Below are 24,051 nucleotides of genomic sequence, written 5' to 3' on the forward strand. Positions count from 1 at the left end.
TTGTTGAGTCATTTCAGTTGTGTCCAACACCCTTCTTGACCTCATATGGGGTTTTCTTAGCAAAGATATTTAAGTTCTTTGCCATTTCCTTCTCCAGCTCATTTTACAGATAAGGAAACTGAGATCAAAAGGTTAAGCCCAGGGTCATAGAACTAGTAAGTGTCTGAAGCTGGATGTGAACTCATGGAGTTTAATTTTCCTGACTCTAGATATATGCTTTAACTGGACCACCTGGTTATGTACATTTATGATATTATAATGCAATAATGTATATATTATATGCATAAGATTAGGAATATAAAAATGTTTTATTTAGCAGAGGAGATTCCTGTTTGAAGAAATTTTTTCTACCAGTACAAGCTGGAAATTTCTCTACAACTTATAGTCTTAGAGTTGCCTAGAATAAAGAGGTTAAATGATTTGTCTATGGGGACAGCTGGGTATCTCAATGGATTGAAAGTCAGGCCCAGAAATGGGAGGTCCTGGGTTCAAATGTGGCCTCAAACACTTCCTAGCTGGGTGACCCTGGACGAGTCACTTCACCCCCATTGCCTAGCCCATACCACTTTTCTGACTTAGAACGAATGCCTAGTATTGATTCTAAGACAGAAGGTAAGGGTTTTAAAAAATAAAATAAAGTAAATTATTTGTCTAGGGTAACACAGCCAGTATCTGTCAGAGGCTGGGCATTAATCAAAGTCCTCTTGGCTTCTAGATTGGCTCTTTCCCCATTATAACACTCTGCCTCTGTTTTACATGCATTGTCTTACCTGATCCTTACAAGAAGTCTGTGAATTAGGTAGTGTGAGCATTATCTCCATTTATGAATGAAAAAGTTGAGGTTCAACAAGTATAAGCCATTTTTCCAAGGTTACCTTCTTCATACTTTGTTCTTGTTTCTAATGGTGATAGTCTCCATTCTGTTAATCAATCTTTCTGCATCATTTTAACCAGGTTTTAAGTGGTTTGACTTGTGTGGTAGAGAAAAATTGGCACAACTTCAGGTTTGTGAATCTAAAAGAAAAAACCCCCCACCTGCTTCCTTTAAATATTATAGTTTGGTTCCTGTCTTGGCTGCTCTGGGAATTTGAGTAACATATCATGAGATATTGCCAAGATTTTGGTCTGATAGGATCTGAAGAGGAGCTGTCCAGCTCTCCTTTTTGGCTACACCTCCTGTGTGTATATAATTTAATCTGTTTTGTTGGTTGAAGTGGGTTAGTGGCAAAGAAACAAAAAGATTATGCTCTTGATGACTCAGTTTACACAGTAATTTTGAGTTATGCAATTGACTTTTCAATTGTTAATTCCTATAGGATGATTGATAATACTTTGTGAGGAAGTTGTGTCTTGAAAACAGAATCTGCCAACTTTAATTCTTGTTTTGAAATAATTTGCACTTTTAGGTAGAGTATGAGAAGTGTGGGAAAACTTGCTTTTCTCGATTTGTGGTGAATGGGTGGGTATGCTTGGTTCCATAACAGTTGCAACATGATCCTCCCCAGCTCCTTATGTTTACCATACCCCAGGAGTCAGCATTTCTCCGCATATAGAGTGTGAACTGAAGAAAGATTTTCTTTCTGCCAATTCCCAACACCTAGTTCCCTGAAATAAGAAAGTCAGTCTGGTTATTTCAGAGAATTCAGGATAGAAGTTTGCCAAATTATGGATATGGAGAGGTCTTCCTGTGTTACTGAACAGGAATTTCCTCTACCAGGAAATCCTATTACTGAACAGGAATTTCTTCTACTACAAGCTTGTGTGTGTGTGTGTGGAGGGGCCATTAAACATGTTGGATTTTGAGTCAGGAAGACCTGAGAACAAATCCTTTCTCATGCACTTACATGCTATGCAATCCTAGATAAATCATTTCACTGCTGTCTGCCTCAGTTTCCACATCTGAAAAATGAGGATTATAATAGCATCTACCATGCAAGGTTGTAGTGAGTATCAAATGAAATAACCAATACAAATGACTTCGCAAACTTTAACATATCATATATGTTAGCTATGGAAGTATTATAATTATTATGTATAAAATCTTTTATATTATTTTAAAGTGCTATGTAAATGTTAGTTGTTAGGACTGCTGCCACCACATCATCATTTTTATTATTTTTTCTATTTCCCCAATTATATGTAAAAATAATTAACATTGATTTTTTAAAATTTCAAGTCCCAAATTCTCTCCCTCTCTCCTCTCACTGAGACAGTAAACAATCTCATATAGATTTTATGTGTGCAATCATGTAAAATACTTTTCCTTTTTGGTCCTTTTGCGTAAGAAAACCTGGAAGAAAGTGAACTGTAGTGTGCATCACCTTGATTATTATTAATTATTACAATTCCACTAATGCTCAGCTATTTTCCACTCCAAGTTCTTTAGCTGCTCAGGAACCAATATCTTTCAAAGTATATCATTCCACATATGAACAGCTCTAAATGTTGGGAAGTTTCTTCTGTCCATCAATGTAAAACTGGTTGCCTCTATAACCTCCACTGATTAATCTGACATCTACCCTTTGGAACCAAGCAGAACATGGTTCTTACAAATTATAGTCCTTTAGATAATTGATGACAATTGAGTCTCCTTTCCCAAACTTCCCGTATTTCTCATTTTCAGGCTAAACATCTCTCCTTTATTCATCTAATGTTTGGATGGCATGGAATCTAGTCCTTAAGCATATTAGTTGCTCTTTTCTAGATGGGCTCCAGTTTCTCAGTTCTAATATATGTTAGAACTTTGGTACTCCAGAAGTGGTCCAACCACTATCCTAGGGAGAACAACTTCTTAGATGCCAAATGGGGAATGATCCATCATTCACCTGTTCCCCAACCAACTTGCATTTGTGTGGTTTATCATCCCCAAAGCTTAAAGTGCACATTAAATAGTTAGGTTACTCTTTTTAACCCCAAAGGGATAATGGCAAAGCAAAACCTGAGTTTAAGAAATGAGGGAGGTACACCTAGGTGGCTCAGTGGATAGAGAGCCAGGCCTGGAGATGGGAGGTCCTAGGTTTAGATCTTGCCTCAGACACTTCCTAGTTGGGAGACCTTTGGCAAGTTGCTAAACCTCATTTGCCCCATCTTCATGACTCTTCTGCCTCAGAAATGATATTTAATGCCAATTCTAAGACAGAAGGCATGGGTTGTTTTTTTTTAAAGGGGAACTTGGGGCATTTTGATTAGTTGAATTTCCTGGTTAACTGAGATTTAAGTAGAAACCTCTTTTGTATTGCAATATCATGGTTTAATATCTTTTTTAAAAAGGTTTTAGTGCAATCCAACCATCCATTCTACATCTATAAAGAACTTCAGAGCCCACTGTTCTGGGTGCTAGAATAGCCAAAGCATAAACACTTTAGAAATTAGTACAAAAGATAAGGCAGAAATTATAACTTACAATATAGACACTAAGTGAATTAGAGCTGAAAAAGCAAGTGTTTTATGAAATCTGAGGAAAGAGACAGTTACTAAACAGGGAGATCAGGGAAGCCTTTATGGAAGATGAGATTTCAAGGGTAGATTTAAATTTAATGGGTGAAAAGAGAAAACATCATTTCCTTTAAAATGAAATGAAGAACTTCAGTCAATTGAGGGTCCCATTTAGTTATGTAGTTAGAGATTTTCCATATTATTACATTATCTTTTCCAAAAATGAAGGAATAAATGAAGGAAGATACATCTGGGAAGCATTATGTGCCAAGTACTAGAAATACAAAAAGAACAAGGAAACAATCCCTACTCTCAAGGAGAATAAAGTGAACTGTAGTGAACTCTCTAATTGGGAAATACTTTTTAAAAAATCTTCAAATCAATGACATCACCATCATAGGTTTACATCTCTTTTCATGTCTTAGGATGCTCTCTCTGGTCAAGAAAATTCACTTGATGGTCAATATTCTGGTAGATGTCTCTTTAGCTTGCTAGGATGGTCCCCATATGATCAACACAGTCTATCATTGAATCCTTTTCTTAAAACCATTCCAGTGTAGTGGTAAAATGTAATATTGCTTTCCAAATCTGAGGTCACTCACTTTGCTCCTCTGGCCCTCAATTTCCCCTCATGTAAAATGCTAATGATAACAATTATAGCATGTAGTTGTTATGAGGAGCAAATGATGTAATGTATGTGAGGTAATATATAAATGTGAGTCTTCATCATTATTAATATTTTTATTATGAGTGTAGCTTTCCAAATCTGAGACCAACAACTACTACTCCATGCTGCCTCTAAAGTTGCTTCATCATGAATCTTATGGCCATGTTCTCAATTATTTCTGTGTCATCTTGATCTATAGTCCTGCACCCCAATGGTGGCATACCTATTGCAACTCAGAGCTCCAATGGGAAGATCAAGGACTTTGTGGAAGCCTTATCTATTGATCTCTAAATTTGTTGCCACCATAACTCTCCATCCTCACTCATCCAATAGTATAACTAGAAGAGGATATGTAACATAGTTCTATCCCTTCTACTGTTTATTTCCCAGGTCTTTTTGCATTTTTCTTTATTCTCAGTTTTATGAATTCACAGTTCTTAAACGTGACCCTATTTCTTCAGGTCTATTATCACTTTTCTTGGCTTCCACTTGGGAGACCTAGTTATATGCTTGTTTCTTCCATTTTCCCTTTTATACTAACCTCTCTTAAAATATTTCTCCATCCTCCTCCCACTTCTGCCTTTGGGACAGAACATGGAAATGCTAATAGGAAATCTTTTTAAAGAAGAAATCCATATGGAATGTGATGTTTAGCTTCCCTTTTTAAAATTACCGAGTGGAAATATATCACATTGACTCTAAATGGTTTTGTTTCATTTCAAAGAAGGATTCAATTCATTCTAAAGCTTCATCCCACACAATGAAAACAATTGTGTTAAACAACTAAAATACTTAAAAACACTTAGGAAAAATATTCAGCATGAACTAGTGGACATGTTGCTAAACTTTGACTAGAAGAAGTTTATCTTTTGTATGTAAGGACCCAATTTATTAAGCTCATGTCATAATACTGGGTTATTTATAACAGTTTATCTTACTGACATTTCACTATCTTAATCCTAGTACTAATGCTAATGAAGGCAATCAAATCTACTCAGTGACTATTTCATTTAGTTAAAATGGAGACATGATGCATAAACACTTATTAAAACTCATTCAAATAATAAAAAAATATGTGTTCTATTGGAGATGGAAATATTGTGACAAATAACGATTTAATGCCTTAGCAGAAAATCTTATCCCCATATACAAGATATACTGTAGATCTATTCTTTGCTTTCCTTTCAGCTATATTTGGCAGTACATTGGGTCTAATATTGACTAATAGATACTTGCAATAAATTCAAACTCTTTAATCAAAATTTAAAAATGTGTTACTTTCAAAGTGAGTACAATAAAACTTCAGTTGGAAGTCAGAGTCATTTTATATGTTAGAGAAGGTTTTGTTAAAATTTTTTTAAATTTTAATTTTTAAAGCTATTTAATAGAAGCTAAAAAGTTTCTATTAAAATAATTTTTTTTAAATGGCAAGTGCTTGAGAGGGAGCTTTTCCTAAAATACATTCTATTTAAAAAAATATTACATAATCCATTCATTTAAAGAATATTATTAATATTTTTGCAATTATCAAAAATCTGTCTTCTCTCCACTACTCTCCCTTATGCCACTGAGAAAGAAAAGAAAACAAATGAATTTTTAGAAATACCTACAGTCAAGCAGAACATAATCTTGCATTGGCCACATTAAAAAATAAATGCATCTCAATCCACACTCTTAGACCATTACCTCAATCTTAAGAGATGATTGCATATCTCATGACAAGTCCTTTGTAATCATAGTATTTCATTGCATTGAGTTTCCAAGTAAAAAATGCTGTCATTACAATGTTGTCATTGTATGTATCATTCTCTCAGACCTATTCCTATCATTCTTCATTAGTTCAAACAAGTTTTCTCAGGTTTCTCATCCTTTCTTAAAGCACTTTCTTCTAGTATTATATCACATCCATATACCACAACCTATCCAGTTTTTCCTCAACTGATGAGATCCTTCTCAGTTTCTAACCTTTTGCCACTATAAAAAGTTACCATATGTAGCATGTCCCAAAAGTCATATTGGAGTTTTAGTTTTAATAACTTCAGAAATATAAATGTTACCAAATTGTCAAAAACCTTGAAGGGCTAATTATTTATATTTTTAAAATATTGATACATTTGTTATTAAAATTCAATATAACCATTGTCTTGTGCTATAGGTCACTCTAGTTGATTTTTTATAATTTTATTAACTTTTGTTCACTAACTGTAAAGACTGCATTTGTAATCCTAGTATTAAAAACATCCAAAGAAACAGAATTTTGATGCATACATGACAGTTTTGTTGTGAACCACAAGAAAAAGTCTGATGGACAGAAGTGGCCAAGCAACAGAACCCCTTCGCCTGATCCACTGGCTTGAGAAATTGTCATCGAGAAACTATTAGACCTGAAATGCATGATGTTAGGACTCTCTGTCTTATGAAAGTGAAAATTAAAAATTTATTATTCAAAATTTACAAAACTAGCTAAGTGTAAAAGAAATTTGAATAATTAAACATTCAAATGAGGTTTTGGTAAATTGGTAGCAATAACTTTCTGAAGTTATTGAAGCTTAAAACTCCATGAAGAATTTTGGGAAAAACTGTTATTATACATCCTTACAGTTTATTTTGATTCTATACCTCCTATAATCTTGCCTCTTTCTTATTCCCCCCACCCATCTTCTCTTTCCTTCCTGTTCCCATATGGACTGAAATGTGTTTCTTTGCCTAAATGTATATTCTTTCCTTTTCTGATCAGTTCAGATGAGAGAGGAATTTAATTATTGTCTATTCCTTATTCCTCTTTTTTACATAAACTTTTATTTGTGTACCCTATTTTTATGACATCCATTTATCCTCATTTTCCTTAGCGTATTATTCTTTTCTCTCTCTGTTCTTCTATGCTAATCAAAATACAACAAATCTTATGCCCTTTGTATAATATATTCTATCAATGACTCCTGAAAATGATGGTATTCCAAAGGAATGCATATATCATTTCTCCATATCAGAATATAAACAGTTTATCCTTGTTTGGTTCCTTGTGATTTTTCACTCATACTTACCTTTTTATGTTTCTCTTGACTCTTTTTTTTTCTCTTAGAGTTTTCATTTCATTTATAAAAAACATTTTAATTGAGAAAAAAACAGAAACAAAAAGCTCTTTTTTTTGAAAATTTTATTTAATTGGTCAATTTAGAACATTTTTTCTTGGTTTGAAGAATCATATTTTTGTATTCCCTCCCTTTCCCCCACCCCTTTCTGTAACCAACTTGCAATTCCACTGGGTTTTACATGTGTCCTCGATCATAACCTATTTCCATGTTGTTGATGTTTGCAGTAGGGTGATCATTTAGAGTCTACATCCCCAATCATATCCCTATTAACCCATGTAATCTAAGTTGTTTTTCTTCTGTGTTTCTACTCCAGTTAGAAACAAAAAGCTCTTGCTCCATCTCTTCAAGTAATTCTGTTTGAAATTCTACTGAAGCTGTTTTTATTTGTGATTTTGCTTATAGATATTTTTAAAGTCATTTTTATCTTCTGGGTGTGAATCTTGAGCATCTCTATTACCATAACTTTTTGTTGTTGTTGTTTGTTTGTTTTTATAATGGCGTTCTGGTTATTCTTCCAGACTACTTCCCAACTCCAGGCTTTATGTAAGGGCTGGACTTTGTTATGGGCTGAGTTCATGTCCTGTAGAGTCCTGCCATTGTTTTATCAGGATACTAAGTGTTTGTTATTCCAGAATTTCAAGAATAGCTCCAGCATGAGACTTAAAAGTTTTTAGAGTTTCAAAAGCTGTCTGATCCAAGGCAAAGTCTGATTGCTGTTTGCCCTGGACTAAGCAGTATCAGTCCATTCTAGTTGAACTTGTATCCAAGCTGTGCTTTATTTTGAGGCTTTGTTTATATATATTTTGGAGTCAAACTCTTAAACCTTCTGACCTGGGTTTAAGAGCAACACACCTATAGAATTACTCCAGTGTGGAGTCCCAGTAGAGTGCTTCTGGATTCAGCCATTATTAGCCAACTAGAAAGTTGTGCTGGCTCATAAAGGAGAGAACAGTAGGTTCACCTTTGGGCTGGATTTTCTATCCTGGTTATTTTGATGCAGGGTTCAGTCTGGGTTGCACATTGTAACTGATATCCCACTTGACTCTTGGGGTCAGAGTTATACAGCTGTTTCTTGCTTCTGAACTTAATCTTTTCTCAGTATATAGCTGGGAGCCTTCAACCCACCTCTCACCCTGGAATGCCAGTTGCCTTTGTCAGGTTTTAGATCTGTGATCTGTACTCAGTACTCAGCATTTTCTTGGTCCAAGTAAAAGAACTTTGTGGTATTTCCTGCTCCTCCACCATCTTGAAGATGCCATTCAATTCTTAAGCAAAGAAACAGTTATTAATCAAGTACCGATTGTGTGTTTGGTGGTGAAAGAGATATACATTTTACATAAAATATTATAACTGGTAACATTGATTAATTGAAAAGGACATAAGACATAACTACAGATAACTGTAGCACACAATATTACATGATTAGATACATTAGTGCAATGCCAGAAAACAAGTGTTAATTAATGTTAAGTTTGAGGAGAAAAATATAGAATATTAGGATTAAAAGGAACCTGAGGGATTTTCTAGTCCAGTACTCTCATTTTACAAAAAAAAAAATTGAGTTATAGACAGGTTAAGTGATTTGTGAACATAATCTAACATTTCATTAGTGCCTCAAGTTTGTCAGCTATGAACAATGATCCTTCTACTTCATTGTAATATCATAATGAAATTGTGCCTACTAAATTCTTTAAAACTATTTGCCACCTCTTGAAATGGCCCCAGACTGATGTGTTCTTTATTAAATTTTTCTCACAGTTTTTCTGTCTCTTCTTTCACTGTAGCTTGTCAATGCCTCTTTACATTTTAATGTGTTGCTTCTAATCCTCTGTGGACTTGAAAGCCAGCTAACCACACTTTTTTAGAATTATTTGCAAATTAAGAGTAAAAATAATAAGCAAGTCATTAAGGGTCTTTCCCTTGAATATATGTAAAGTACGTGGACTTGTTTTGGCTGTAGAGAAGCCTTTTTTGCTTCCTTCTTGATTCTCAACTTTGTTTCAAATAACTGAGATCTTTTCATTAAGTGGTGGGTACATAAAATATTATCATATTGGCATTAACTTTAGTTATTACTTCTGTGTTCTGAGATACTTTGTTTATTCCTGACTCTGGAAAAGAACACATAATGAATCTCGTCCAATCCATATTTAAGCAGAGTCATATGTATTAAGACCTATCAGTTAAAAAGAAATCTCTTCCTCCCAGAGCATCCCATTATATTTGGGGACAGATCTAAAAGTATTCTCTTATAAGCCAAAATCTGCTTTTCTGCAGCCTTTCCTCCCCCCAACTTCCTTGCTTCTGTCGCTTCAGTGTTATGTAAATAATTGGGGAAAAGAAAAATAATTAAATATATTTACTTATATAATGACCTTTACAACCTCTTACATCTTAAAAATATGTAAAATTCCTTTTTTCTACAATTACTTATTTTACACCATTTAGCATTAAACTCATAAGACTTTGGCACCTATTCTTTAATTCTTTATATCATGGCTCTTCCTAATGGTATATGATGGTAGTCCCTATTCCTGGAGAGGCTCAGAGTAGTAGATCATCTGAATTTGGGAATTTTGAGCTGTAGAAGAGCTAAAGCCAACCCAGGGGCCACTCTAAGTCTTACTACTGATATTGTGAAGATCTGGAAACTTAGGAGAAGTGAAATAGCTCAGCCTGGGAAAACCAAGAAGGATTAAGTCTCTGTGCCAATCAGTATTAGGTTTATCTGCATCAGGATTGAGCTGTGAGTGGCTCTCACACTTCTAATTCAGATAGGCAAGGAAGATGTTATCTCAAACAAACAAACCAGAATACTTGATCATGAAACCATACTTCTATCACATTGCAAATTAAATGCATATTTAGGTTTAATTCAGGCAAGTTCCCAGGCCATTAAAGAATATTTCTTTCCATCTCTAAGAAAAGTCTTCTAATCTTTTGTGATGTGTGGCATGGTACAAAGTTGTATTGCAGAGGGCTATAGGAAGAGAAACTGAGTTATGTGTTTATAACTATTAACACGCCCTTCTAACCAGAGACTGTTCACTGTGGGTTGAGGGCATGCCAGGCATTGCCACTGGAATGACCTATGAAGTCATTTTCTTAATAGTAAGAAGACCCATAATTCAATGAAGAGTGGTTCTGTATTAATGGAAAGGGAGACTGAGGATGGGAAGAGAGGAGGCACCTGTTATCAGGTAAATGAATGTCTCATGTGGGTTATGCAATCAGAGGACACTTGCTTTTTGGATATTCAGAGCAATTTTCAAATATCTTATTATCCTTGCTTACAAAAATACTGCTACTCCATACCTTAAAATGTATGTGCTTGCCGTCTCAGTGCCACTGACTAATGTGTGTCATATTTTAATATCTGAGTGAGTAACTTAAAATTATCTGGGCAATTTGCATTTTTATAAATATTCATCTATTTCACTTAGATTGTCAGGTTTATTGCCATTTAATTGGGCAAAAGAGCTCCTAATGATTGCTTTAATTTCATCTTCATTGGTGATGACTTAAAATTACAATATAAGGTAGTCCCAAAATCTAAAAATTTAAGGTCTGAAAATATTGCACTAAAGGTTTTGAGCTAACCTTTTTGGGTATGTTCTTATGTTTTAACAGACAGAAAAACATGTTTGACTAATCAGCATCAGTTTTATACAACATCTATATTAGTATTCTGAATTATCTTTCAGTTGAATTTTTCAATTAGCTTCATTACCCTAGAAAGTTGTCTATTTGTTGTTGGTCAGTCATTTCAATCATGTACAACTCTTTCTGGTCCCATTTGAGGGGCCATTTCCTTTTTTTAGCTCATTTTACATATGAGGAAACTGAGGCAAATGGTGTTAAGTATTTGCCCAGGACCACATAGCTAGTAAGTCTGAGGCTGGATTTGAATTCAGGTTTTTCTGCCCACTGCCAGTCTACAATTAGGAATTTTTTTTTTACTTTTCCACTTCAGCACATAAGCTTTAGAGGAGCTGGGTTCAGGGTTGGTAGGGTCAGGGATGTGCTGGAGCCACTTAATCTGATTCAATCAGCTTGAGTGAGCTTTACAATTTTCCTTATGATCATTTATGTCTCAAAACTTGGCAAAAACTATAAATCAGAGCTCGATATATTGTCTTGTGGATTGTCTGGGTTTAAGAAGGTGATTTTTAAAAGTTAATAATGCAAATTAAGCTTAAAAGTTGGTCTTACATATAGTTTCTCCCCCAGGAATCTAGTCATTAGATATTTACCAGCTTCCAACTGGGTACTGGGAATACTCACACTGATGAAATCATATAGCCTTGAAGTACTGAAGAATTCCTCATTCGTAAAATAAGCAGTTTGGATGTGATTATCTCTAAGGTCCCTCCCAACTATAACATTCTTTCATTCTATAGGAGGCAGATAGGTGGCACAGTGGCTAGATATTGGGCTTGGAGTTAGGAAGTCCCGAGTTCAGATTGACCTTAGACACTTAAATAGGTGCCCCTGGGCAAGTCACTTAACTTCTGTTTGCCTCAGTTTCTGCAAGTAGTAACTGAAAACGGGAAAATAGCAGCACCAGCTTCCCAGAAATATTGTGAAGATGAAATGAAATATTACTTGTAAAGCACTTAGCATAATGCCTGGCACATAGTAGGTGCTTTCTAAATGCTTATTCCCTTCTATATAAAATCATATAGGTTTACTATAAAATATTTGGGATCCCTAAGGGAAAAAATAATAATAAATAGCTCACATGAATATTGCACTTCAGGTTTTCCTAAGTACTTTGCAAACATTATTTCATTTGATAATCAAAAGAATCCAGTACTATATGTTCCTTTCCATCTCCATTTCCACAGGGACAATGACAAGGTTTGATAAAACCCCACAGCAAGGTTTCCCAATGGAGAAATAATATATGCTAGTTGGGAGGGACCTTAGAGATAATCTCATCCAGTCGTAGGTTTACACATACATGCACCCTACTATTGCTAGCGCAATGTCTAATACCATTTTGGTTGTTAAGTTGTTCAGTTTTGTCCAGCTCTTCATGATTCCATGGACCATAGCTATCCATGGGCTTTTCTTGGCAACAATACTTCCTGAAGTGGTTTGCCATTTCCTTCCCCAGTGGATCCAGTTGACCCTTTTGTTGGACAAATCATGCAGTCTAACTTTTTCACTTTTTCACTAACTTTTTAAGACAATCAAGGTAAATTGTTTTGTGTAAGGTTACACAGCAAACTAGTAGTAGAGACAGCACTAGAACCCAGAACTCCTAAGTCTCAATATAATGCTCTTGTCTTCATATGTAAAAAGCAGATGGACCCAGCCAGAGCACTTGTTGGGTCTTTTACTCTGATCCCATGACCTGAGATCAAGACATCAAAGATCTCAGCCAGGCCATCAGGACCCATCAGCATTTAGCTGGCAGACATATGAATGGAGGAGGGGTACAGGAGTCTGGATGGGGGTAAGGATATACATGTGAACTTCTTGAGGACAGAGACTATCTTTTGCCTTCTTTTTTTTGTATGTTTAGCAATTAGCAGAGAGTCCAATACTTTTTTTTTTAATTTAGTGGTTCATTCATATCTAAGTTTTTGTGACCTCATAGACTATAGCTATCTTTGGTGTTTCCTTGGCAAGAATTTCTGGAGTGGTTTGCCATTTCTTTCTCCAGTGGATCTTTTTGACAGAGGTTAAGTGACTTGTCCAGGGTCCCACAGCTTGCCCAGCACTCTATCCCTTAGCTTTCAAGTTGGTCTCCTAGTTATAATGAAGTGACTCCTAGGTTTACAGGGTCACACAGAAAGTTTCTGAAAATGTATTTGAACTCAGGTCTTCCTGACTCCCAGCCCAGTGCTCTTACCCCCTGAACCATAGCTGACTCTGCCAGTAATATAATAATAATCAGCCTAATCTTTGCTTAATAAATACTAACTGATCATTTCTTCCTCCATAGAAGTTATCTAGTCTAAGTGGGCTTTTGTATCTCATTTGTGTTCTAATCTACACGGTAGCTCTTATATTGTACATTTATAGTATATTTCTATATGAGTTATCATTCCCTTCCTCCCTCCACTAAACTGTAAACTCCACATGGGCATGAAATGTGTCCCATTTATGTCTCCAAGTGCTCTGCACATTTTGGGTGCTTAACTTATGGTTACTTCATTAATGAATGAGCAGAAAGGAGTCATTATGGTCTCTTCTACTATTCTAAGGGATATGTCTGTGAGCATAGGCTTCCTGCTACCAGTTCTCTGTGCCTGTCATATGAAATGCCTTTGGGGTTTGGGAGAGGGGGGTTAGAAGGATTGGCCCTTGGCTCTCTCCCAGCTCCCTTGCCTTTCCAGCTTTTCCCCTGACTTACTTGATCCTCTTTCCTCTCTATTGGCTATACAAAAATTAAACCAGATTTTTTGTTTCTCATCACTTCACAAAGTACTCCACACTCAGAAATCCAGCTTCCATTAATGATAAGGATGGTAATAATAATAATGATATTTGGTATTTATAGTCTTTAAATTTTAAATTAAAGTTTAAAAGTACTTTCTTCACTATTCTGTTTGAGCTAAATAGTACAATATTATTAGTGTTATGTATAGATAAAGAGGAAACTGTCTCAGGGATATGACTCAACATGTCCCCTATCACCTACCTAAGAAAACAGCAGACCAAGCTAGGAAATCACTCTAAGTTCAGTGGACTTTACAACATATTCCCTTTCAATGGTAGCCTTGTTTCTCCCCTGAAATCTGGTTAGTGTTCATTATCTTGCCATCTAGCTAGCTCTGAGCTAACAACTTTCCAACAGCCAACATATACAGCCACAGGATGATGGAGGTGACTGACCACTAGATTTGGAGTCCAGAGACCTGGCCTAGTATCCCAGGCCTGGCATTGACTAGCAGTGTGACTTTTAGACAAGATGCTTTCCTCTCAGACACATACTAGCTGTGTGGTCCTTGGCAATTCACTTAACCCTATTTGCCTCAGTTTCCTTATCCCATAAGATGAGCTGGAGAAGGAAATGGCAACTCCAGCATCTATGCCAAAGAAAACCCCAGCTAAGGTCACAAAGAATTGGGCACTTCAATTTCCCATTTGTAAAAGGGAAGGGTCTAGACTATGATCTCTAAAGTCCATTCCATCCCTAAATCTCATGATCCTATGATATATCAAAGTTGGCACAGAGAATAGTACGACCATTCTCCTATCCCTATTATGTTTATTATTCCACATTTTAAAAAATTACACTGGTGCATTTATAAGAAGAAACCCAAGTTTTGGGAGAGCAGCATAGCTCTCCCCAGGGGTAAGGTGTACAAAGACTGGAAAGATAGGTAGAATGAGCCTAAGCTTTGAAGGCTTCAGATGCCAGAAGATTTGGTATTTGATCCTGAAGGTGATAAAAAGCCACTACAGTTTATTGAGTTTCAGGGTTGGGGTGAGCTTTAGGAAAGTCACTTCAGTGGCTGAATGGAAAATGGGCCAGAGTGAGAAGAGACAGTGAAGCAGATTAATCATCTGGTTGTTATAATAACCAAAGGGAAAAGAGCATTTAGAAAAGTGCCTGGAACAGGTGGCATTTGAGCTAGGCGTGAAGGATGAATGGGTTTTTGATAGACATATCTAGGCAAAGGTAGTGGTAGAGGGATCAATTTCTATCTATTTCCTTTTTTTCTTTCCTTACTTTCACTTTGTCTTCTTTTCCCCTCTTCTTCCTAATTCCTTCTTTCAATTTCTCTTCTTTCTCTCCCTCCTTACCCCCTTCCAGGCTCCCCTACTACTCCTGCATCTGTCTACCAGCTAAGTACTGATGGGTCTTGATGGCCTGGCTGAGACCCTTAATGTCTTGATCTCAGGTCATGGGATCAGAGTAAATGATCCAACAAGTACTCTGGCTGGGTCCATCTGCTTCCCTTGTATGGCTCCTGGCCCCAAGGCTAGCACCCCTGTCATTGTGGAGGTCTTCAATAAAAACTACAAAATGGCATGCATAGATAGCTGCATTATTTTTTTCTTACTCCACCCAGTAATTTGGAAATAAATGTCCAAATTTAAAAGTTAGATTATGATCTGTATTTGATCTTTTCTAGAACATTTGACAGCACTTTTACCTAGTATTTAATGATACTCAGGCTCTCTGATCCTATTTGTCCATATAAAGAATGGCATGTCTCCTTGTGACTCCTTTACTGTTACTTCTCATTCAGTTCTTCAGGGATTCTTTATTTTCATTACTGTGGGCACTACCATCACCAACATTAGAGAGCTAGATGCCATGGTAGATAGAGTGTTGGAATCAGGGAAACCTAAATTTGAATTCTGCCTCAAATAATTACTAGTTGTATGGCCCCAGGCAAATCATTCCCCCTCTCTGAGACTCAGTTTCATCATCCACAAAATCGGGGCAATAATGATACCCGTCTCCCAGAACTGCTGTGAAGATCGAATGAGAAAATTTATGTACTTGGCAAAACTTAAGGCACTGCATAAACACTATAGCCTCTAACATGGATTGCAGCCCCTTTATATGCCTTTGACAAAATTCTGTGAGTGTTGCTGTGGCTGAAAAAAGTCTATCACCATAAGCCTCTCCCCACTTTGCTAAGCTGGGCTTCAGACAACAAATGTAATGAGGGCTATTTTAATTGAAGCCTTTTTTCACTAGCAGTTTCTAAGAGTTCAGAGTTCTCTTCACATCATAGTGAGATATCCATGTAGGACTTGAGACCCTCTTCTTATTTCTTCTTCTGATGATCATATTTCCAATAGCAAAACTTGATATTAAACCATTTATTTTTGCTGATTATTATACTTATCCTAGCTCATATTTATTTATAAGGCATTTAATTCACAAATCAGATTTTTGGATCATAGATTTAGAGGAGGACAGCTGGTTAGAGTTTTAACAGTGGTTAGAGTTTAACAGTGGTTAGAGCATTAGACCTACAATCAGGAAGTCCTGAGTTTAAATCTGACCTGAGACACTAGCTATGTGACCCTCAGCAAGTTAGATAACTGCCTCAGTTTTTCATCTGTAAAATTAACTGGAGAATGACTAATCACTCCAATATCTTTGCCAAAACAACTCCAAATGGAGTCACAAGGGTCAGGCATAACTAAAAAACATCTAAATAACAAAGATTTAGAGGACTGAAGGGACCATTATATCCAACTCCATATTTTTGCAGATTAGGAAAATAATGACAAGATGATTTAAATGACTTGCCTACGGTGGCTCAGTGGATTGAGAGCTAGGCTTATAGGGAATTCCTAAGTTAAAATCTGGCCTCAGATACTTTGTTGTTGTGTGACCCTGGGCAAGTCACTTATCCCCTATTACCTAGCCTTTACCATTCTTCTGCCTTGGAACCAAATCACAGTACTAATTCTAAAATGGAAGGTGAGGGTTTTAAAGAAATTTTTTAAAAAATGACTTGCCCAAGATCACAGAGTTAGCAAGTATTTGAATCAGTACTTGAACCCTTTCTACAATATATGTTATATTGCCTCTCAAAACATGCAGCCCTGTGAAGTAGAGTCCGGGTGTCATTCTCTGTTTTATAAGATAAGGCAAGTACAGTTCAGAGATTTAATAAACTAGTCAAAATTTTACAGCTAATAAATGTCAGATGAGGGACTTAAGCCCATAGACCTGAATTCCAAGTCAAGCAACTTCCATCAGACTTTGCTCCCTCTAAAAAGAAGTGTTTCAAAGAAATTAAGACTTTCTTCATTGGAGTTAGGTTTTCCACATTCAATTTAGTATGTCTTCTAGGGCATTTAAAGATCATACGCACATTTTCTGTGTATATATGTATGTGTGTGTCCGTACAGCTATTGTTATTTAGTCATTTCAGTTGTGTTTGACTCTTTGTGACTAGATTTGGGGTTTTCTTGGCAAAATACTAGAGTTCTTAGCCATTTCCTTCTCCAGCTTATTTTGTTGATGAGAAAACGGAGGCAAACAGGGTTAAGTGACTTCCCTAGAGTCACAAAGCTAGTAAATATTTGACACCAGATGTAAATTCAAGATGAGTCTTCCTAGATGCTCCTCGACATTTATGCATCAGTCTCTCTCTCTCTCTCTCTATATATATATATATTTTTTTTTATATATATTACATATATATGTGTGTGTTTGTATGACACAGCATGGAGATAATGGAGAAAGAGAGCTGACTTTAGATTTAAGAAGACTTGGGTTCCAGTCTCACCTCTGACACATCCACCAATCAAACAAGCATTGTGATTGGCACTGTTGATGTAAAAAGGAGAAAAAAAGAGGGCAAGACAATTCCTACCCTTGAGGAGCTCACACACACACTGACCCTGAGACCTGTGCAAGTCCTTAGAGCTCCTAGTGCTCCTGAACTCTCTAAGACAAGCAGGCAGTTGTGAGTGGGTCCCATTCAAGATCAGAAGATGACAGCATTCTCTCCAGCAATAAAATTAAAGGTCAAGGCAGAAGGATTTACTACAAAAGTATTATATATTCAGTGACTTCAGACCTCTCATCATTGACATTAGCGATCATTTTACAAGGGAAAGCTTGTCAGAGAAGTTAACAAGCTGTGCTTCTGCCAAAACACTGCTGTGTGTCTTTGGACAAGTTGCTTTCACATCTGATTTTTAGTTCCTTCATCTGTCAATGTGATGATTAAAATAAAGGTCCTTTTTGAAGCAATTTCTATAATGCTATAACAAATTCTTCTGGCCATTTTTACCATATGAACAAAGAAGATGAGATAAAGAATACAAAATTGCAGAAATTATTTTTCCTGAAATAGATATAAAAAGAAATCTAAAATTATAATTAAAAAAAGATTCACACATTGTTCTTGATTGTGGTGGTATGTTTTAGTGAGATTATATATCGGTATTCTTCCACACTAATTATCTCCTAAAGTTATTTTCACATAAACAGGGTAGAAATTTTAATAATTTTCTAGTATGTGTGATCAATATAAACATGGTAAGTAATTAAATTCTTCTCTATGAACTCTATCTCTTCAATAATAGGATTGCTTGGGGATCTTATTTTTGGGGAAAATAATTTTAGTTTCCCATTTTACTTCACGTACATAAATCTTCTCCTATAGCCTGGATGTTGTGATTTTATTCCCCAGGAAAACAGATCAATTTTCTGTATAAAAATGATGTCATCCTGTTAGCATAATAGAGGAGATAAGTAAAATTACAAGATTATTTAATGAAAACACCCACATGTTTTCATGTCTTGTTTGCCTTGGAAGCTACTATAAGTATGGAATAATTGATGCATTTTTGGAAATTTAGAAAGACACTGGATTTAAGTATATCTCTGGTAATCTGTTTAAAGGAATATTTTGTGGGTAGTGTGTGTGCATGCAAGTGGGCATGTGTATTTGGTTATATGTTAGATTGTAAGTCATTTGAGGTCAAGGACTCTCTTTTTTCTCTTTTTGTATACCCAGGGCTTAGCGCAGTAGCTGACTCATGGTGGGCCCATTAATAAATGTTGATTGACTGAATCGTGTGTATGTATGAATGTGTACATTTGTACTAGTATTGGGTGATTTGGGCTTAATGATATATTTCAAATTTGATAAACTGTCAGATAAAAAAGGGTTGAGAAGTCCCAAATACTAAGATACCCAATTAAAGTGAATGTTTAGGGGCAGCCAGATGGCCTGATGGATAGAGAACCAGACCTAGAGACTGCAGGTCCTGGGTACAAATCTGACCTCAGCCACATCCTAGTGGTATGACCTCCAGGCAAGTCACTTAACCCCCATTGCCTAGCCCTTGCCACTCTTCTGCCTTGGAACCAATACTTAGAATTGATTCTAAGATGGAAGCCAAGGATTTAAAAAGTGAAATAAAATAAAGTGAATGTTACCAGAATTTTATATCTATAACATACTTGTACAGAATATGTTTGACTCAAAATTGCACAAATTAATTAAAAGAAGCAAATTAGCGAAAAGAGCATCAGACTGAGAATCTGAATCTGAGAATCTGAATGTCTGAGATCCAGTCCTGAGACTACCATTTAGTAGCTACATGACCTTGAGTAAGACATTTAGATTCTCTGGACCTCAGTTTTATAAATTGGAGAATGTATGTGAAGCACTATAAAAACCATAAAATGCAATACAAATATCAGCTTTTATTGTTAGCATTGATATCTTATCAGGCTAGATAATCTCTACTATTGCTTTAAAAAAATCCTTCCCTTATGCCTTAGAATCAGTTCTACTGATTCTACTCTACTGAGTATTGGTTGCAAAAAAGGTGAAGGATTGGGATTAAGTGACTTGCCCAGGGTCAGAGAACTAGAGATTCTGAAGCCAGATTTAAACCCAAGACCTCCCATCTCTAGACCTGACTGTCTAAAGACTGAGCCACCTAGCCACCCCTCTAACATCACTTCTAATTCTAACATTGTAGGATTCTGTGAGCTTGGTTTTATTCCAAAGAAGTTTTTCTCTTACATTCTTAAAGTCAACAACATATGTACCTTAAGGTGATTGTCTTTGAAAATATGGTTAAATATTAAAAATCTCTTGGTCCTATTTATTTCAGTTAAAAGTTATATGATTATGGATGTACACAAAGACATTATTTATGATATTATTCTTTTCTTCTTTTCAGGCCAGAATACAGAACTATGATAGCAACTGGTGGAGTTATAACAGGCTTGGCCGCCTTAAAGAGGCAAGACTCTGCTCGATCTCAGCATCATGTTAATCTTAGCCCATCGCCTGCTGATCAAGAGAAGAAACCGGTTAGACGAAGACCTAGGGCTGATGTTGTGGTCGTGCGGGGAAAAATCCGACTTTATTCTCCATCTGGTTTTTTCCTCATTTTAGGAGTATTGATCTCAATTGTAGGAATTGCCATGGCAGTCCTTGGATACTGGCCACAAAAAGAACATTTTATAGATGCAGAAGCCAGGCTGTCAACCAACCAAACCCAAGTGATCAGAAACCAAGGTGGCATCATGGTTCGCTTCTTTGAACAGCATTTACACTCAGATAAGATGAAAATGCTTGGCCCTTTTACAATGGGCATCGGGATTTTTATTTTTATATGCGCTAATGCCATTCTGCACGAAAACCGTGATAAAGAAACCAAAATCATTCACATGCGAGACATCTACTCCACTGTCATAGATATCCACACGCTAAGAATCAAGGAGCAAAAGTTGATGAATGGTGTCTACACTGGCTTCATGGGAGAGACGGAAGTAAAACAAAATGGTAACTCCTGTGCCTCAAGATTAGCAGCAAATACAATTGCCTCTTTCTCAGGTTTTAGGAGCAGTTTTCGAATGGACAGCTCTGCAGAAGAGGATGAACTTACACTCAGCGAGAGCAAGAGTGGCAGTCACCTCATGCCCCCTTTGTTATCTGACAGTTCTGTCTCTGTTTTTGGTCTTTATCCACCCCATAACAAGGCAACAGAGGACAAAAACAGTGGCATTAAAAAATGTGAAACTAAGTCCATTGTATCCTCTTCCATCAGCGCTTTTACATTGCCTGTGATCAAACTTAATAACTGCGTTATTGATGAACCTAGCATAGACAACATCACTGAAGACTCTGAGACTATCAAACGCAGGTCTCGGAATTTATCCATGGATTCCCTGACTGTTCCTTTAACCAATATAAATGAATCCTACCAGAGAGCCAGTTTAGGGCTGCCACGGAACGATTCTGCAGGGGAATCTCTCTCCAACCAGTACAAATCTTCTGTGGCTCTTGGTCCTCGAACTGGACAGCTTCTGTCCCCTGGGGCTGCTAGGAAACAGTTTGGATCCAACACATCCCTGCATCTGTTGTCTTCACATTCAAAATCCTTAGACTTAGACCGGGGTCCCTCCACATTAACTGTCCAGGCTGAACAACGAAAACACCCAAGTTGGCCTCGGTTGGATCGGAGTAACAGCAAGGGGTACATGAAATTAGAGAACAAAGAGGACCCGATGGACAGGTTGCTCGTACCCCAAGCCTCTATGAAAAAAGACTTTACAAATAAGGAGAAGCTTCTCATGATCTCAAGATCTCATAATAATTTGAGTTTTGAACATGATGAATTTTTGAGTAATAACCTAAAGAGGGGAACTTCAGAAACAAGGTTTTAAATGTTAAATACACACACACACACACACACACACACACACACACACACACACACACACACAAACACAGAAACTGCCTTCTTAGAAGGCAACCTATTTTAAAACAATTTTCACAAATGTTTGTTAAAGCAAGGGGTATAAGCCTCTTTAACCCAAATGGTTGTGGCATAATAGAGTTGGCTACTTATTTCTACCTTGGAGACAGTTTTATGGCATAGCGACATACAACTGCAATATTGTACTTTGTCATCACACACAGTATTTTTTTTTTTTATGTTTCTCTATAAGCATGATCTCTTTGGTTACAGCGAGTCAGAGACCTGCATCCAAATAAAAAGTGTGTCTGCTTCAGGTTTCATTTCTTCCCTTAATTGCCACATTCCCAAAATGATACTTCCAAGTCTAGAAAAGAAGGTCACTGAAGTCTGGGCTAGGAACACGAAATCCAAGCCAAAGACTAAATATATTTTTAAATGAATAGGCTGACTGTGTAACCCAGGATTTTGTTTTCAGTTTATACATGCCTGAACTTAAGGGGGAAAAAAACAAACAAACAACAAAGCAGATTAAGTATCTTTTTTGTTTGTATGTGAATTCATTGTAATTGGTTGAGTTAGATACCAATATTGTAGACTCTTCACTTATCTTCAACATTCATGATATTTTAAGGTTGTAATTCCAGAACATCATGTATTGTAGTGCCACAGCTCTGAAATTTTCATAGCTTTACAGAGAAAAAAAATCAAAACTTTTTCAGATGACTAAAGAAAACATTAGATACTTAAAAGAAAACTGTCTAAATTAACTAGAGTATGAATGACCCAAAGTTTTTCATTCAATTAGATAAGCTTTATTAAGCACCTACTCTGAGCAATGTGCTAGAGATGCAAAGAAAGAAACACTTTTTAAAAGCCTCTTGCTTTCAAGGACCTTTTATTCTGTTGGAATTCACTAAATTAACTAGAGTATGAATGACCCAAAGTTTTTCATTAGACTAGATAAGCTTTATTAGGAACCTACTATGAGAAATGTGCTAGAGATGCATAGAAAGATATTAAAAAACCCCAACAGATTGTGCCTTCGAGGAGCTTATATTCTGTTAGATGCAAGTCCACTTCAAATATCTAAATCCAAAGAGTATTTATTAATTTCATGTGAATTGAAAAAATGAGTGCTAAACAACATTAACTAGTATCTGCTTCATTCTTTCTTTACTTTAGATTTTTACCTTTCCTTATCCCTAACTTCTCCTGGTTCAGCCCCCCAAATGACAATAATGGTTGCAATGACAATAGCAATAGCTCAATGTCAATAACCTGAGACTTGATCTCAATAGTTGTATAAATGCCTGCAGCTGGGGAAGTAATCAGCTAACCTCGCCATTTCTTTGCATCTTGGCATTTCTCTAGTTTGATGATTCAAGAAAAATTAGCTTTCACTAAACTGCCTTGAAAAATACCTTTTTGCAAGCAAGGATTATGAGGACCCCCAAAGACTTTTTTTTTGCAGCTCCTGGTTTCTGTGGTTATAAAATTTTGTGCACATAAATATTAAAATGTATGTGTCTTTCTAAAAGTTTTCCTGTTTTTTGTTAAGGCAACTGGTCATTTAAAATAGTGTTTGATATTCTTACTAAACCAATGTACTCAGGAATTCTTTTTAATAGCTTTCCCCGCAAATAATCAAACATTTCAAAGCATCATTGTACTGCAGTTGTTTTCAGAAGGCAGAAGGCAGAAATATTTATGTTTCCAGCTCCATCCAATCCATATTGTGATTTTTGCATCCAGGGCATGATTTGCTCTATGGATTGAGGCCTAGAACTACTTGTTAGAACCTTGAGCCTATATATTGTAATAGAGTGGGCTAAATATTTTGGTATGAAGCTTTTAATAAACTTCTGGTTTGTGTTCTTAATACATTTGCTATTTTTTTGGAAATAAATAGAATGTACAACTCTGTTTATAGTTAATTTTGTTTTTTAATTCCACACCTAACACATGGGGCACAAGTTGGAAGGACATATGTAGCTAAAATCAGTGATACCTGTATAATCTATATCAAATCACCTGTCTTCTCAAGGGGGGAGAGAACATGGAACTTGGAATTTTTAAGGAGAATGTTAAATTTTTTTTGTTACATATAATTGAGAAAAAATAAAATAATAATTAAATGTAAAAAAAAAAGAAATAGGACATAAGGGTTCCTTATTTGGGATTTATTTTGGTATTCTCAGGACCTAACACAATGTCTAAGATACAGTAGGTGTTTAATAAATGCTTGATGTTGATGTGAAATGTTTTCATTCCATTCAGTAGACATTAAGTACACACTATGTGCCCGGTAGCAAGGACCCAAAGGAAGGAAAAAAAATTGTCATTGTCAGGAAATGGCTTAACCTCTACTAAGATGGAAACAAATACCCAAATAAGTAAATACAGCAACATATAAGTATAACTCTAGGACAAAAGATTTCTCCTCTGGGCTTACATTGACCAGGTCCTCTCTCAGGGACTAACTCAAGAAAGGCATGTGTTTTTTGACATTTTAATGTCACCTAATATTTACACTGGGAAAATCTCTAAATATAGTTTCTATATAGTTCATGCCTAAGTGTCCACAAATACAGCTTCCCAACTCTCATAAAAGCAATCAGGATGATAAATGTATAATGAGTAAAGAGAAATCTTTAGCCCCCAGAAAATGCTGGTGAGATAAAGGGCTTGTAG

General features: G+C 36.1%; 1 protein-coding gene across 2 annotated transcripts in view; it reads left to right on the forward strand.

Annotated features, from left to right (window-relative positions):
• Positions 1-23,283, forward strand: part of TMEM200A (transmembrane protein 200A) — a 140,960-nt gene extending 117,677 nt beyond the window's left edge. For both annotated transcript variants that reach the window (XM_056818762.1, XM_007484555.3), the window contains one exon: positions 19,834-23,283. In XM_056818762.1, the coding sequence (XP_056674740.1) occupies positions 19,850-21,325 (1,476 nt within the window). In that variant the 5' untranslated portion in view covers positions 19,834-19,849 and the 3' untranslated portion in view covers positions 21,326-23,283. The remainder of the gene's footprint in view (positions 1-19,833) is intronic.
• Positions 23,284-24,051: the final 768 nt, after the last annotated feature.

The sequence above is a fragment of the Monodelphis domestica genome, chromosome 2, assembly GCF_027887165.1.
Source record: "Monodelphis domestica isolate mMonDom1 chromosome 2, mMonDom1.pri, whole genome shotgun sequence".
NCBI lineage: Eukaryota > Metazoa > Chordata > Mammalia > Didelphimorphia > Didelphidae > Monodelphis > Monodelphis domestica.